General features: G+C 38.0%; 1 protein-coding gene across 1 annotated transcript; it reads left to right on the top strand.

Annotated features, from left to right (window-relative positions):
- Nucleotides 1–581: 581 nt before the first annotated feature.
- Nucleotides 582–2,876, top strand: LOC127075848 (ATP synthase subunit d, mitochondrial). Its single transcript, XM_051017344.1, has 4 exons — nucleotides 582–843; nucleotides 1,056–1,137; nucleotides 2,360–2,498; nucleotides 2,599–2,876. Exons 1-3 carry the CDS (start codon nucleotides 673–675, stop codon nucleotides 2,443–2,445), a joined length of 339 nt encoding a protein of 112 aa, XP_050873301.1. The 5' UTR covers nucleotides 582–672; the 3' UTR covers nucleotides 2,446–2,498; nucleotides 2,599–2,876.
- The last annotated feature ends 10,597 nt before the right edge of the window (nucleotides 2,877–13,473 follow it).

The raw sequence follows: 13,473 nt of genomic DNA, 5'->3' as shown, positions 1-13,473 counted from the left end.
AGCGCTTTTAAGGTAAAAGCGCTCTTATAGGTCTCATGGGTTTCACACTTATGAAAGCGCTTTTAAGGTAAAAGCGCTCTTATAGGTCTCAGTCTCACATCTATGAGTTTCACACTTATGAAAGCGCTTTTAAGGTAAAAGCGCTCTTATAGGTCTCATGGGTTTCACACTTATGAAAGCGCTTTTAAGGTAAAAGCGCTCTTATAGGTCTCAGTCTCACACACTTATGAAAGCGCTTTTAAGGTAAAAGCGCTCTTATAGGTCTCATGGGTTTCACACTTATGAAAGCGCTTTTGAGGTAAAAGCGCTCTTATAGGTCTCATGGGTTTCAGACTTATGAAAGCGCTTTTAAGGTAAAAGCGCTCTTATAGGTCTCAGTCTCACATCTATGAAAGCGCTTTCATGGTAAAAGCGCTCTCATAGGTCATTTATAAAAATTATAATAAATCTAATATTACAAAATCCCTGACTTTCAGAAATCCCTCTTTCACTAAATAATCTGAATTCTTGGAGACGTAATCGAAATAATCAATGTTACAGACAAGCCCATAAAGAACCCGACCCAATCTACCAAGCGTAACATTGGTAGTGATAGTGGCTAGGTGTGAAGGTGATTTCAGAGAATAAGCAGAAACAAATCGGAATCGCGTTTTGGGACAAGAGAAAGCGAAAATGAGCGGACCAGCCAAAAGAGTGGTGGATGTTGCATTCAAAGCCGGGAAGAACATTGATTGGGAAGGTATGGCTAAGCTTCTCGTCTCCGATGAAGCTCGCCGTGAATTCTCCGGTCTCCGTCGCGCTTTCGACGAGGTTAACAGCCAACTTCAAACAAAGTTCAGTCAGGTAGATAGATTCCTTCACAGATCTCTCTAGTTTCGTTCTACTTAGGGTTCCGATTTACTCTTAGATGCTAGATCCATTGAATTTTAGGGCAAATTTTGAAATCTGTATTCTGTTTTTTCTATCATCAATTTTGATTAGGTTTGTATCAATTTATTGATATTTTCCCCTTTTGTAAATGTATCCTTGATTATTCTATGTTTCACAATCTGTAGGAGCCTGAGCCGATTGACTGGGAATATTATAGAAAAGGAATTGGACCTCGTTTGGTGGATATGTACAAGGAGGCTTATGAGAGTATGTTTTTCAACTCTATGGTGAATGCCTTTTACGTATATTTTAGGTTTCTTGATGGTATTAGTATTGGATAGTTAGGCTGACATGTTGTTGATGGTGATAACATGATTGAATTGAAGGTTTGTTAAATTGATTCTTGTCATGTGCTTCCTCTTTGTGAGCTGATGATAGTTTATGCGAATTCCTTCGGTATGATGTGTTAGTCACTAGATATATCACCACTTTACTTCAAATTCAATTAGGGACTTTGGTTCTTTTTAATAAAAATATCTTTCGTGAAATAATTTGTAATATGGGAAAAGGTTTGAAAGGGTATTGATATATTCAACTGGGTCTTGCTCTTGTAATCAATGGTATCGTATTATTGTGACAGGGAAATATTAAAGAATTCAGAACAATGAAGCTAGAAGTTCATAAGGCATCCTCCGAATTGATTTCCCTGTTGTGTAATGTATAGCCTAATGCATGTTAAAACACATTCAAATTAGGATATGCAAATTACAAGATTTACTGTGTGGGTTTTGTAACTGTTTTCTTGTTATTTCCCAAATTGAAAAATTAATACATAAAAGAAACTGGTCACTGTCATGATAACATTTTTCAATTTCTATGTCACAATGAAAATATACTTGCATGACTTGTATGGTTTCATCCAAGCTTGCTGATATATTACATGTTCTGCAATGCAATTGCAAACTACTGCTCAGTCTTGCACTTCAGTTTTCTATTAAACTACGTGGACTAAAATTAGTGGTCTGAGCTAATTAGACAGTTTTATATTATTTAGCTCTAGTTATGCATTAGGAAGCAGTTATGATATTTGGAACTGTGTTTTGGTCGCAACAAGCTCTTGAGTTCTTGGAAAGGAGACAGACAAAAGACTCAAAATAGTGGGACTTAGACGAGTTTCACCCAATAAAAGAGTGTTAGAGTTGGTATTGTTAGCACTCCTTTTATTAATATTAGTCCACGTAGTTTAACTATTGATATACCGGTTCGTCCATTGACACACTAACCTTATATCCCCATCGAGTTGATAATTTAATAAAACTGATAATGTGAATTGAATTTCTTGGTTCTTGAATTTCTTGGTTCTTACTTGTGAATTGAATTTCTTGAATGATCGATTACTTGGTTCTTGAATTGTTCATGTGCATCATATAAGTTTCTTGAATTGTTTTATACGTTATGACTTATCCTTGATGTTGTTTTATATGTACAGCGCTCATTCCCTGTGTTTCCGTGAGTTTGACCTTCTCGACGTTGCTGTTCGGTAAATCCGAGGTATCGATTGCGGATACTTTGTAATGAGGTTTATGAGGGAAATCATTAATATGAATCAAATAGAGATTCCAATCACGGTATGGATTTATAACTTAGGATTTGTTTTAATATTTATCGAATATTTCATATTATTTATTACTTTTAACTAAATCATGCATATTATGTTTTGTTATGTAGTACTTTGATGAATACAAGTGTGCTCATTACACGAGACTGCAGTTGGAACAAATCAAGGAGGAATTGTGTCAATATTTTATTGAGAAAAGATTAATTAGTATATAATGGTTTCAAAATAACATGAATACTTTGATGAAGAATGGTTTCTGGTTGGCAAGTGTATAGTTCTTTATATTTTTAACAGATTAGTTATGACTCCAAATAGGCCGTATAACATATTAGTTTTGACTTGTGTATAGTTCTTTATAATTTTAGTGATATCTTTAATTTCATGGATAGATTAATGTGTTCATTCTTGTGTTGGTTTGCTTTAAAAAATTACAAATGCTTGAATTATGACTCCAAATGTGTTCAGTGCCTATCTATCCTTGTGTTGGTTTGCTTGAATTATGACTCCAAATGTGTTCATTCTTGTGTTGGTTTGCTTGTGTTGGTTTAAAAAATTACAAATGCTTGAATTATGACTCCAAATGCTTGAATTAGAGAGGCTTGATTTACAGGTTTATGGGATTATTCCCAAAAAATATTACAGGTTGAAATGGTAGGCTTAAACTGAAGGAAGCGTTTTGTTATTTTACTAGAGGAAAAGACAGCGCTTTTTAGTAAAAAGCGCTGCTAAAGGTTGTCAATAGAGAGCGCTTTTTACTAAAAAGCGCTGCTAAAGGTTGTCAATAGAGAGCGCTTTTTAGTAAAAAGCGCTGCTATAGGTGGTATATAGACAACCTTTAAGAGCGCTTTTTACTCAAAAGCGCTGCTAAAGGTTGTCAATAGAGAGCGCTTTTTAGTAAAAAGCGCTCTTAAAGGTTGTCTATATACCACCTTTAGCAGCGATTTTTACTAAAAAGCGCTCTCTATTGACAACCTTTAGCAGCGCTTTTTAGTAAACAAAAAGCGCTGCTAAAACCTATAGCAGCGCCACCTACGGCAGCGCTTTTAAGCGCTTTTAAAGGCCAAAAAAAGCGCTCTCATAGGTCTTTTTTGGCGTAGTGGCTCCAGCTACTTTCCAACGCTGCATGATGTCAATCTTTGCAGATTACCTAGATGGTATCGTGGAAGTGTTTATGGACGATTTCTCGGTTTGCGGATTTGATTTCCACAATTGTCTTGCTAACCTTGAGAAAATCCTGGAGAGACGCGTGGAGGTGAACCTCGTGCTAAACTGGGAAAAGTGTCATTTCATGGTGACCGAAGGAATAGTTTTAGGACATATAGTTTCCGAAAAAGGTATAGAGGTAGATAAACATAAAATGGAAGTTATAGAAAACCTAAAACCACCAAAAACCATCAGAGAAGTCCGAAGCTTTCTTGGACACGATGGATTCTACCGGCGTTTTATTATGGACTTCTCCAAAATAACCAAACCTTTAATTGGACTTTTAATGAAAGATGCTGAATTCATTTTGGATGAAAAATGTAATGACGCATTTAATCTTTTAAAGCAAGCATTAATCTTAGCACCCATTATGAAACCGCCCGATTGGTCGGAACCTTTTGAGATAATGTGCAATGCTAGTGATTATGCAGTTGGAGCCGTTCTAGGACAAAGGAAAGATAAAAAATTACATGCCATTTATTATGCCAGTAGAACCCTAGATGCTTCCCAACTTAACTACGCAACAACTGAAAAAGAATTACTCGCTGTAGTTTTTGCTATAGACAAATTTAGATCTTATCTAGTAGGAGCAAAAATTATAGTTTATACTGATCATGCTGCCATTCGTTACCTATTAAGTAAAAAATATGCCAAGCCCAGGTTACTCCGATGGATTCCATTACTACAAGAGTTTGATTTAGACATAAGAGATAAAAAAGGCACTGAAAATGTAGTAGCCGATCACTTTTCTAGGCTAGAACATCTAAAACCAGAACTAGTACCCATAAATGATGATTTCTCCTATGATAGACTGATAGCTAGAGTAGAAACCATTGAAGATAATAACCTAGATCCTCATGAGCATCCCCAAAATTCCTTAGCAATAAGTAACGTACCCTGGTATGCAGACTTCGTTAATTACCTAGCTGCTGATATAGTACCCCCTGATCTTGACTACCACCGCAAGAAGAAATTCTTCCACGGTGTGAGAAACTTCTATTGGGACGAACCGCTCCTTTTCAAAAGGGGTAAAGATGGCATTTTTCGCCGTTGCGTTCCAGAAGAAGAGGTAAATATTATTATTAAGCATTTTCATTCCGCACCTTATGGTGGACATGCAAGCACCTCTAAGACATACGCCAAGATTCTTCAAGCTGGCCTATTCTGGCCTACCATGTGGCGTGATGTCTATGCTTGCATTGTCAAATGTGATAGATGCCAACGCACTGGAAACATTTCAAGACGTGATGAAATGCCTCTAAGAAACATTCAGGAAGTAGAACTCTTTGACGTATGGGGTATAGATTTCATGGGACCTTTCCCACCATCCTTAGGAAACAGGTATATCTTAGTAGCTGTAGATTATGTGTCTAAGTGGATTGAATCTATAGTTGCACCCACAAACGACACTAGGGTAGTAATCAAACTATTTAAAAACTATATATTCCCTAGATTTGGAACACCACATTTAGTCATAAGCGATGGAGGATCACACTTCATATCGAGAATATTTGACAAACTTTTAAGAAAATATGGAGTTAAACATAGAGTAGCAACACCATACCATCCACAGACTAGTGGCCAAGTAGAAGTATCTAATAGGGAGATAAAACAAACCCTAGAGAAAACTGTTTCTATTTCTAGGAGAGACTGGTCTCAGAAGCTTCAAGAAGCATTATGGGCCTATAGAACCGCTTTCAAAACCCCTATAGGAACTACTCCTTACCAACTAGTTTATGGAAAATCTTGTCACTTACCGTTCGAATTAGAGCATAAGGCCTATTGGGCCATTAAAACTTTGAATTTAGACTACCTAGCCGCTGGAGAAAAGCGTACCCTAGACATTCATAAATTAGAAGAACTTAGGCAATCGGCCTACGAGAATGCAAAAATATATAAAGAGAGGACAAAAGCCTATCATGACAAAAGAATAGTAAAGAAAAACTTCAATGTAGGCGATTCTGTTCTCCTTTTCAACTCTAGGTTACGACTCTTCCCTAGAAAGCTACGTTCAAGATGGACTGGTCCTTTCGAAGTATCCAAGATTCTGAGATCCGGGGCCGTAGAAATCAAGAACGAAACCTGTAGTCCATTCATTGTAAATGGACAAAGACTGAAGCTCTACGAAGGAGGAGACATTCCAGCATACTACTCAAGCCACACCCTGATTGATCCATCAATCCCTACTAGTACAGGTGTATAAATTCTAATCGTCAAGCTAATGACGTTAAACAAGCGCTGCATGGAAGGCAACCCATGGTTTTTCTTTCATTTTACTTTTTCGCATTTATTTACTTTTTTTATTTTATTTTATTTTATCATATTTTGCATCGAAACTAAAATTCGAATGGTTTGCATTTTTAGGATCACTTTCTTAACTTTTACAGGATGCAGGATTTCGATGATATGCACGTGGCCTATAGAGATAATGCTCAGAGAGAGCGTTATATCGCTCTGTATTAGTGCCCTATGGCGCCCACACGTTATCCTGATCAGCACTGTATGGAGGCACTGGGTATCGAGCCGAGTATCCGATTCCTTAGCGACCAGCTTCACTGGGACGAGTTTGTTGATGACTTGAGTAACACCTACAGGAACCTGACATTGGAGTTCCTGAGTTCATTCGACTATGACCCATACTCTAGACCAGATGGATATGCTGCTTTCAGGCTCTTTGGAGTTGAGTACTCTTTTAGCCAGAAAGAGTTCGGCGACCTATTGGGTTTCCAGACCACTCCTGATGCTATCCCAGAGACACCTATGGGATATTTTCTGGGTAAGGAGGTGGAAAAGTTTTGGAGTGATATATCAGGTGGCGGAAGCCAAGATCCATCTATGCAGCTATCTCATGTTATACATAACCCCGCCTTTAGATACTTTCAGATGATATTAGCACATTCCTTCCTAGGAAGACCGGATGCAGAGACACTACTGAGTGAAGAGGAGATCTTCCTATTATTTTGTGCATCCCAGTATCTTCCAGTAGCATGTGGGAACTTTTTGTTATATAGTCTCAGCGGTATCTCCAGATCTACCGAAGGAGTCATCCATGTGGGCGAAATCATCACACAAATTGTTGTTGCTTTAGGTCTGTCTCGCAAGCTGTCACATCTCCGGATCTACTGTGGGTACACTACCATGGACATCGACTTCTGTTTGACCAGAGGATTGATGAGGAGAGCCTCTTTCCACCCATATCAGTTTCGGTTGTTGGTCGACAGCGAGACTATCCATTATTTCACACTGGCAGATCCTATGATGACCAGTGTGCATGATCCAGCGAATTGGAGTTATGCTCTAGAGGGCCAGGGAGAGACCGTCGAGGAGCCGAGATCACCACCCGTTGCTGAATACACACCTACACCACCATCTCCCAGAATCACTATTTTCTCTAATAATCTTTCACTGCAGACCCCCGACATCCGCACCCAGATTGCTAAGTGTCATAGAGAGATCGCAGAGCTTAGACAGGAGGTGGATGACCTCACTTTACAGATGGGAGTGTCTGATCTCACCCATACTACTGAAGCCGACTGTCTATATCAGGAGATTGCAGAGCTCAGGCAGGAGGTAGCCATGCTCCGTGGATCCACTCAGGAAGACGACATCCCTACTATATGATCTCACCATTTCATCTCATTTTATCTCTTTTTTATATTTCTCGTATTTACATAACTCATTTTATATTATCGCATTTGGAATATTATATAAACTATGTCTATACATTGATATTTCTGCTTTTATCTATATATGCCTTATGTTTGTTTTATTTGCATTTTTTATTTTCAGTTATTTATTTATTTATTAGTCTAATATTTAATTTTTGTTTCATTTTCATTTTAATTTTTTATTTTTAAAAAATTATGCAAGCCAATGATACTAGGAAATCACAAGACAAATGCTATTCGGACCCCTCAAAGCCAAAAGACAAGAGAAGCCCAAACCAAAGGACCAAAATCTGGCCCAGCCAGATTTTGCCTTGTGGCGCCCGCCATAGGCCCTGCGGCGCCCGCCACAGCGTCTGTAAAAGGTCGGGGTAGAACCCATTTCTTCACCATTTTCACACCTTACAACCTTCCAAACCCATTTTTTAACCTTGGAAAAACATCCTTGAACCCACAAAAAGCTCATACTTTTCTAATCACCACACCGTACAAATCATTTTTCCGATTTCCATTTCCATTTTCATCCGTCGGATTTCGTAAAAATCCAACCTTTTCATATTCCACTTCATCTTCTTCGTCACTTTTCAAGAGCTTCCAAATGGAGTTTAATGGATTCATCCTTCGAGGAGGGAAACCGGGGGATAGACAAAGAAAAATTATCGAACGGTTGCAAAATCGGGAGATCCTCCCGACAAGGTATGTTGACGAAAACTGTCTCTACACTTTAGGTATCTATCATAGCATATTTCATTTATTAGATAACTTAGGTTTGCATAATTTCTTTTCCAACAAAGAACCCACCTATGAGCGATTGACAATTGAATTTTTGAGTTCCTTAATCTATATTGTCAACCCTAACACTGCTAGCACAGTTGGTACTGTCAGATTTAGAATGTTTGCTGTTGAATATGAATTCAGTACCGACGAACTAGCCAACTTGTTAGGAATCCCTCATGGGGACGGTGCTATTTGTGAGGCCCCTTTGGATTCAGAGTGGTCGGTTGAGGTATTTTCCTTCTAGGAGCGTTTATCAAACACTTCCATAAACTCTTTTGAAGGAGTTCTTGCCTCAACTATCCACAACCCGACCATCAGAGTTTTTAGATATCTGTTGGCATGTACTATTTTTGGCCGGGAGAATCCAAATAAGGTTAATTCTAGAGAGCTTCTATTTTTGCAAGGAAGCCTCACAAATAGACAAATTTATTCGGTCCCGTTCATGCTTGCTCATATGACCTTAACTTTGAATAAAGCGGGACCAATTTCTTTTGGTGGATTGATTACGTCTATTGCTCGGGCACTTAACCTGAACAATGAGATGGCTACCCTAGACCCCTTACCTCCTTGCACAATTAACCTAAAATTTCTAAGAGACATGAAATTGTGTCGTTTGAGGAGAGAAGGAGGCTATATGCTTATGGTTCATGGTGTAGCCATCCCATCTGTTGTTTTACCGTGCACTAGACGTACAGATGTATGAGATAAAAGGAATTGGACCTACGCTTTAGATGCTCCACCTGTTTTGGGTCCTCTTCCTCCTAACATTCCTGATGAGATGGGACATAACACTGATGATGAATATGATCAGAGAAAGAGATCTCCCATACCCCATGTGTCCCCCCATCATCCTTCACCACCACACACCGTACCATCTTCTTCTTCTGCAGGTACCACTCCTGACTTTTATATTACGGAGGAGATGTGGCGTGACCACATGGCTAGAGAGCAAAGGCGTGATGACCTACTCTCTACCATCCAGCAACAAATGGCGAATAACATGAGTTTCATGCAATAATCACAGCGGAGGACAGACAGGTCCTACGACACTGTTCTGCAGTCCCTGCTTACGATTACAAATACGCAAGCCCGTTAGCAACAATACAACCAGCGGCACATGGAACTCGTCGAAGCCACTCAAGGTTCCATTCTAGGTAACCTTCGTGAGGTGAGGACCGCTCAGGATGCCCTGCAGGCGAGGCTGGATCAGAGAGACCGTCGACGTACCCGATCCCGTCGTCCACCTCAAGATTGCGAGGGCACTAGTGGTCAGCAATAGGTTGTCAGGTTACTCTTCCCTTATCTTATTTCGAAACATTGGGGACAATATTCGATTTAAGTGTGGGAGGAGACTCTATCGTCTTTTCTTTATTTACCTTTCTCGTCTTTTCTTTATCGTTTTTTCTTTGCTGTTTTTAGATAGTTTGTTTATTTTTATTTCCCTTTAGTTTTTTATTTTTCTTTTTTAGTATAATGCATGAGTCTGACGAGTCACCAAATATAGTAGATCTTTAGTACAATCCTATCTCCCCATACCTTTAGCCCCACCGAATTTTTGTTTTGTAAAAAGGAAATAATGTTATTCCGAAAGTTTTCAAGTTTTAAAGACATGTTTTGAGTAAGGATGCGGTGACTTGGGAGAACTTTGCGAAACATCAGTATTATTTTAGCATCATAGACTTCGTAAATATAGGAATCATTCCCGAAACCCCATATACCATGGCCTTAATCATCATTTCCGTATAAGTCCTCAGTAGTTTATCTCAGCAGTCAGCTCCGGCCTACGCATCCTCTACGTAGGGGACCGATGCAAATAAGTGAATAATCCAGCAAAATAAATAAAAGAAAGCAAAAAGGCAACTCCGGTATAGGTGACCCTCACAAAGTCATTTAAACCAAAGGATTGTAAAAAATTGCTACAAAAAGAAAAAGAAAAAGAAAAACTTACCTGTTGTTAGTTGGTTCAGAGGTATCTAGCACTGAACTCGGTAGGACGGATTACGATCCGATCCCCCACAACTACAGTTGAGTCCAATAAAAGGGTTTACACATATTTATATGCTAGAAACCCCATTCTCATATCATAATCACTAACAGGCCACTCTACTATGAAGCATGTACGGATAACGGGCTTAATGTGATTGCGCCTGAATGAAAAGGACACAAAAAGAGATGAAGAGGCAGGCCTAGGTATTATGGGATAATATGGGTTGGTTAATATAGGAATGGAGGTTATGTCCGTATTTGCGGATTAGTGTCATCATGATACCCTTAGTTCACTCAGTTAGTACCTATCATTGCATCCCGACCTGAACTTAGAATTTTTACCTGAAGCACTCGTTTACACAAAATTTTCTTTTATGAGCTTTTTAATGTTTTGCTTGAGGACAAACAAAGGTTTAAGTGTGGGAGAGTTTGATAACACTGAAATTTACCGTATTTTCGACTCCGATTTCACATGCATTCTAGTTGTTTTATTGTTATTTTGTTGCGTTATTGCTATGTTTTCCTTTGTTTTCAGGTTTTTACTTTAATCGGAGCCCCGATCGAGAAAATGAGTGAGAAAGAGCTAAAAAACCCTAAAATTCAGCATTTTGTACTTATGGCCTACCCCATGGCTGGCGCCATAGACCCTGTCATGACGTGTCCAAGCTCAACTTCCCTCAACTGCCACGTTCCCCACTACTTCCACGAAGGCGCCTCAGATTGGCCTTGTGGCGGGCGCCATGGCCTTGTGGTGGGCGCCACAAGAGGAAAAGTTTTCCCTCCCAATTTTCAAGTTGAAGGGCATCCTTGTCATTTCCATCTTTTTACTTGCTTATAAATAGAAACTCGAAATCACTTTTACAATCATCCAAACTTAGAACAGAGGCAAACTCAGAGCAACTTTGTTTCACTTAGGCATATATTCAGTATTTTAAAGTCGTAATCGCTTTGCATTGGAGTGTTACCACAATTGTGTAATCAAGTCTGTGATAGAGTCTGTAATCGAGTTTGGAGCACTTTGGAAGGAAGTTAATCCTGCCGCCATTTTCATTTCTGCTTTGCACTTTACTCAACCCTCCGATTGAGCAGGTTTTTATTACTTGTCTTTATCTTAATTATTTTCCCGCACTCGCTTTAAATTATTTATTTCCCCGCACTCGCTTTAAATTATTTATTTCCTCGCACTCGCTTTAAATTATTTATTTCCTCGCACTCGCTTTAAATTATTTATTTCCTCGCACTCGTTTTAAATTATTTATTTCCTCGCACTCGCTTTAAATTATTTATTTCCTCGCACTCGCACTACTTTTATTTACTTTCCGCACTCACACTACTTTTATTTAAATTAATGCACTTTTACTTTACCATGTCTAACTAAATTTATAAGTTTAGAATGTAAGGAACGTAATTGAACTGATAATCCGTACAATTGTTTGTAGAAACACTTAAGGGCTATTTTGACTTTCAACTTAAGTTTTCCCGCACTTCAACTCCGTTGGGTAAGATCGAAAGCCGTCCAACGTCTATCTAAACTTAATTGTTTTTAACTATATCAAAAACAGCGAAAGCGCTTTGTTTAGTTCATTAGGAGTTTTTAATTTAAGAAGAAAAGAGATTTTAAAACTATTTTCGGACGCGTTTATAAGTTTAGAGTCTGGTTCGTGAGAACCTCTTTTGGTTAAGAAATCCAGGTTATAATACTTTTCAACTTAGTCAAGATACTATATTTCTTAAAAATAGGTTTACTACTCTAACGCAATGCGCGCCTTTTTATAAGTGACAATAAGAGGGTCTGATTAGGGAGTACAACTCAGTTCTGAATACGCGAAAGCGACAGTTCCCGTTAAATTAGTTCTTTTCAAAGTAGGAGATCATGACTAGTAGTCACACCTATCCGAGGGCGGTCAATAAAACTATAGGCAACTAAACACAAGTTAGAGATCATGACTAGTAAGTCAAGCTCCACAAACTTGTCATGCCAAAATAAAAGGGGAAGGGCCTTGTATGGACTTTAGGTTTTTTGCTTGACCAAGAAGCAACCTATCTTGGACACAAAGCAACTCACTTGATCTTGGATCAAGTTGAGTTTGGTTTGGATCAAAGAAGATTAAACCTCTCATTTGTCAAGACCAACCATAAGACATTAACTCATTGGCCAAATGATGAAAAGAATGGGATGAAAATGAAATGGAAGGAAAGAGAATTCAAGCATTAAATTCAATGGATCAAATATGAACCAAGTCATCATCAATCAATGTCAAACTGAAAAGAAATGAAGATCACAAGTCAAACATATTTTTTTGGTAATTTTTGAATTAAAAATAAAATAAACAAAATATGGTCAAACCTCAAATTTAATTCAAATCAACTTCAAAAAGTCCAATTAAATTCTCATAGGTCTAACATGGTCAAACAAACTTTGACAAATTTTCTCAACAATTTTAGAAATCAGAAACTATTTAAAAATAATGAAAAATAACACAATATGAATTAAAATCTCAAATCAAATAAGAAATTGATGAGACTATTTTTCGTTGACTTATTATCATCCATAGGTGCTAGGAAAATATTTTTGGATTTTTCAGATATCAAAAAGTATTTAAAAATGAATTAAAACCAGTAAAAAACAAATAATTCACAAAAAATATTAAATGAAGTCCCAAAAATAATTAAAAATCAAAATATGAAACTAGATTTTTCAAGATTTTTTTTGGCATTGGTCTCATATTTTTGTGACTTCAAATAAAATATTTATGAATTTTTGAAAATAAATGGAATTAACTGAAATTAAAAGAAAATAGGATTAATGGGAAAAATGCGCAGCCATCAGATCATTTCATTAATTGAGGTGGCAAGGGATCAACAGCTCAGAGGCGCGGATGCAAGGTAGACCTAAGTCAAGCGCGCAACACATGGCATTAAAACAAGTAATCACAATGGATGGCCACGATTATAACGTTTAGACACGATCCAAGGGCTGAGACACAAACACGTGGGGATGGTGGTGGAAACCACCATCTTCTCCTGTGATCTAACCATTTCTGGCCACCACGCGCAGGAAAATAAATTGTAATGAAAATGAAATGTAAGGACATCAAAATGAAGCCTAGGTGATGTACATCACCAATGTAACCATAAATCCTCCTCACTCTTCCTATTTAGAGAGAAATGTGAGCTTGAAGATCACGGTGTGTCAACTGAAATGGCATGATTTGAACAATTAAGACCACCACTAGCCTGCCTCAAGTGAGAGGACTTCATAAAACCTCATAAACCAAAGAAAATCACATTGAATTGCAAGATCTAGATCCAAAAAGTTTGAGGTTCTACCCTGAAATGAAGTTTCGAATGCCA

The sequence above is a fragment of the Lathyrus oleraceus genome, chromosome 4 (assembly GCF_024323335.1).
Source record: "Lathyrus oleraceus cultivar Zhongwan6 chromosome 4, CAAS_Psat_ZW6_1.0, whole genome shotgun sequence".
Taxonomy (NCBI): domain Eukaryota; kingdom Viridiplantae; phylum Streptophyta; class Magnoliopsida; order Fabales; family Fabaceae; genus Lathyrus; species Lathyrus oleraceus.
The sequence above is the reverse complement of the archived record's forward strand: the minus strand, read 5'-3'. Positions and strand labels throughout refer to the sequence as shown.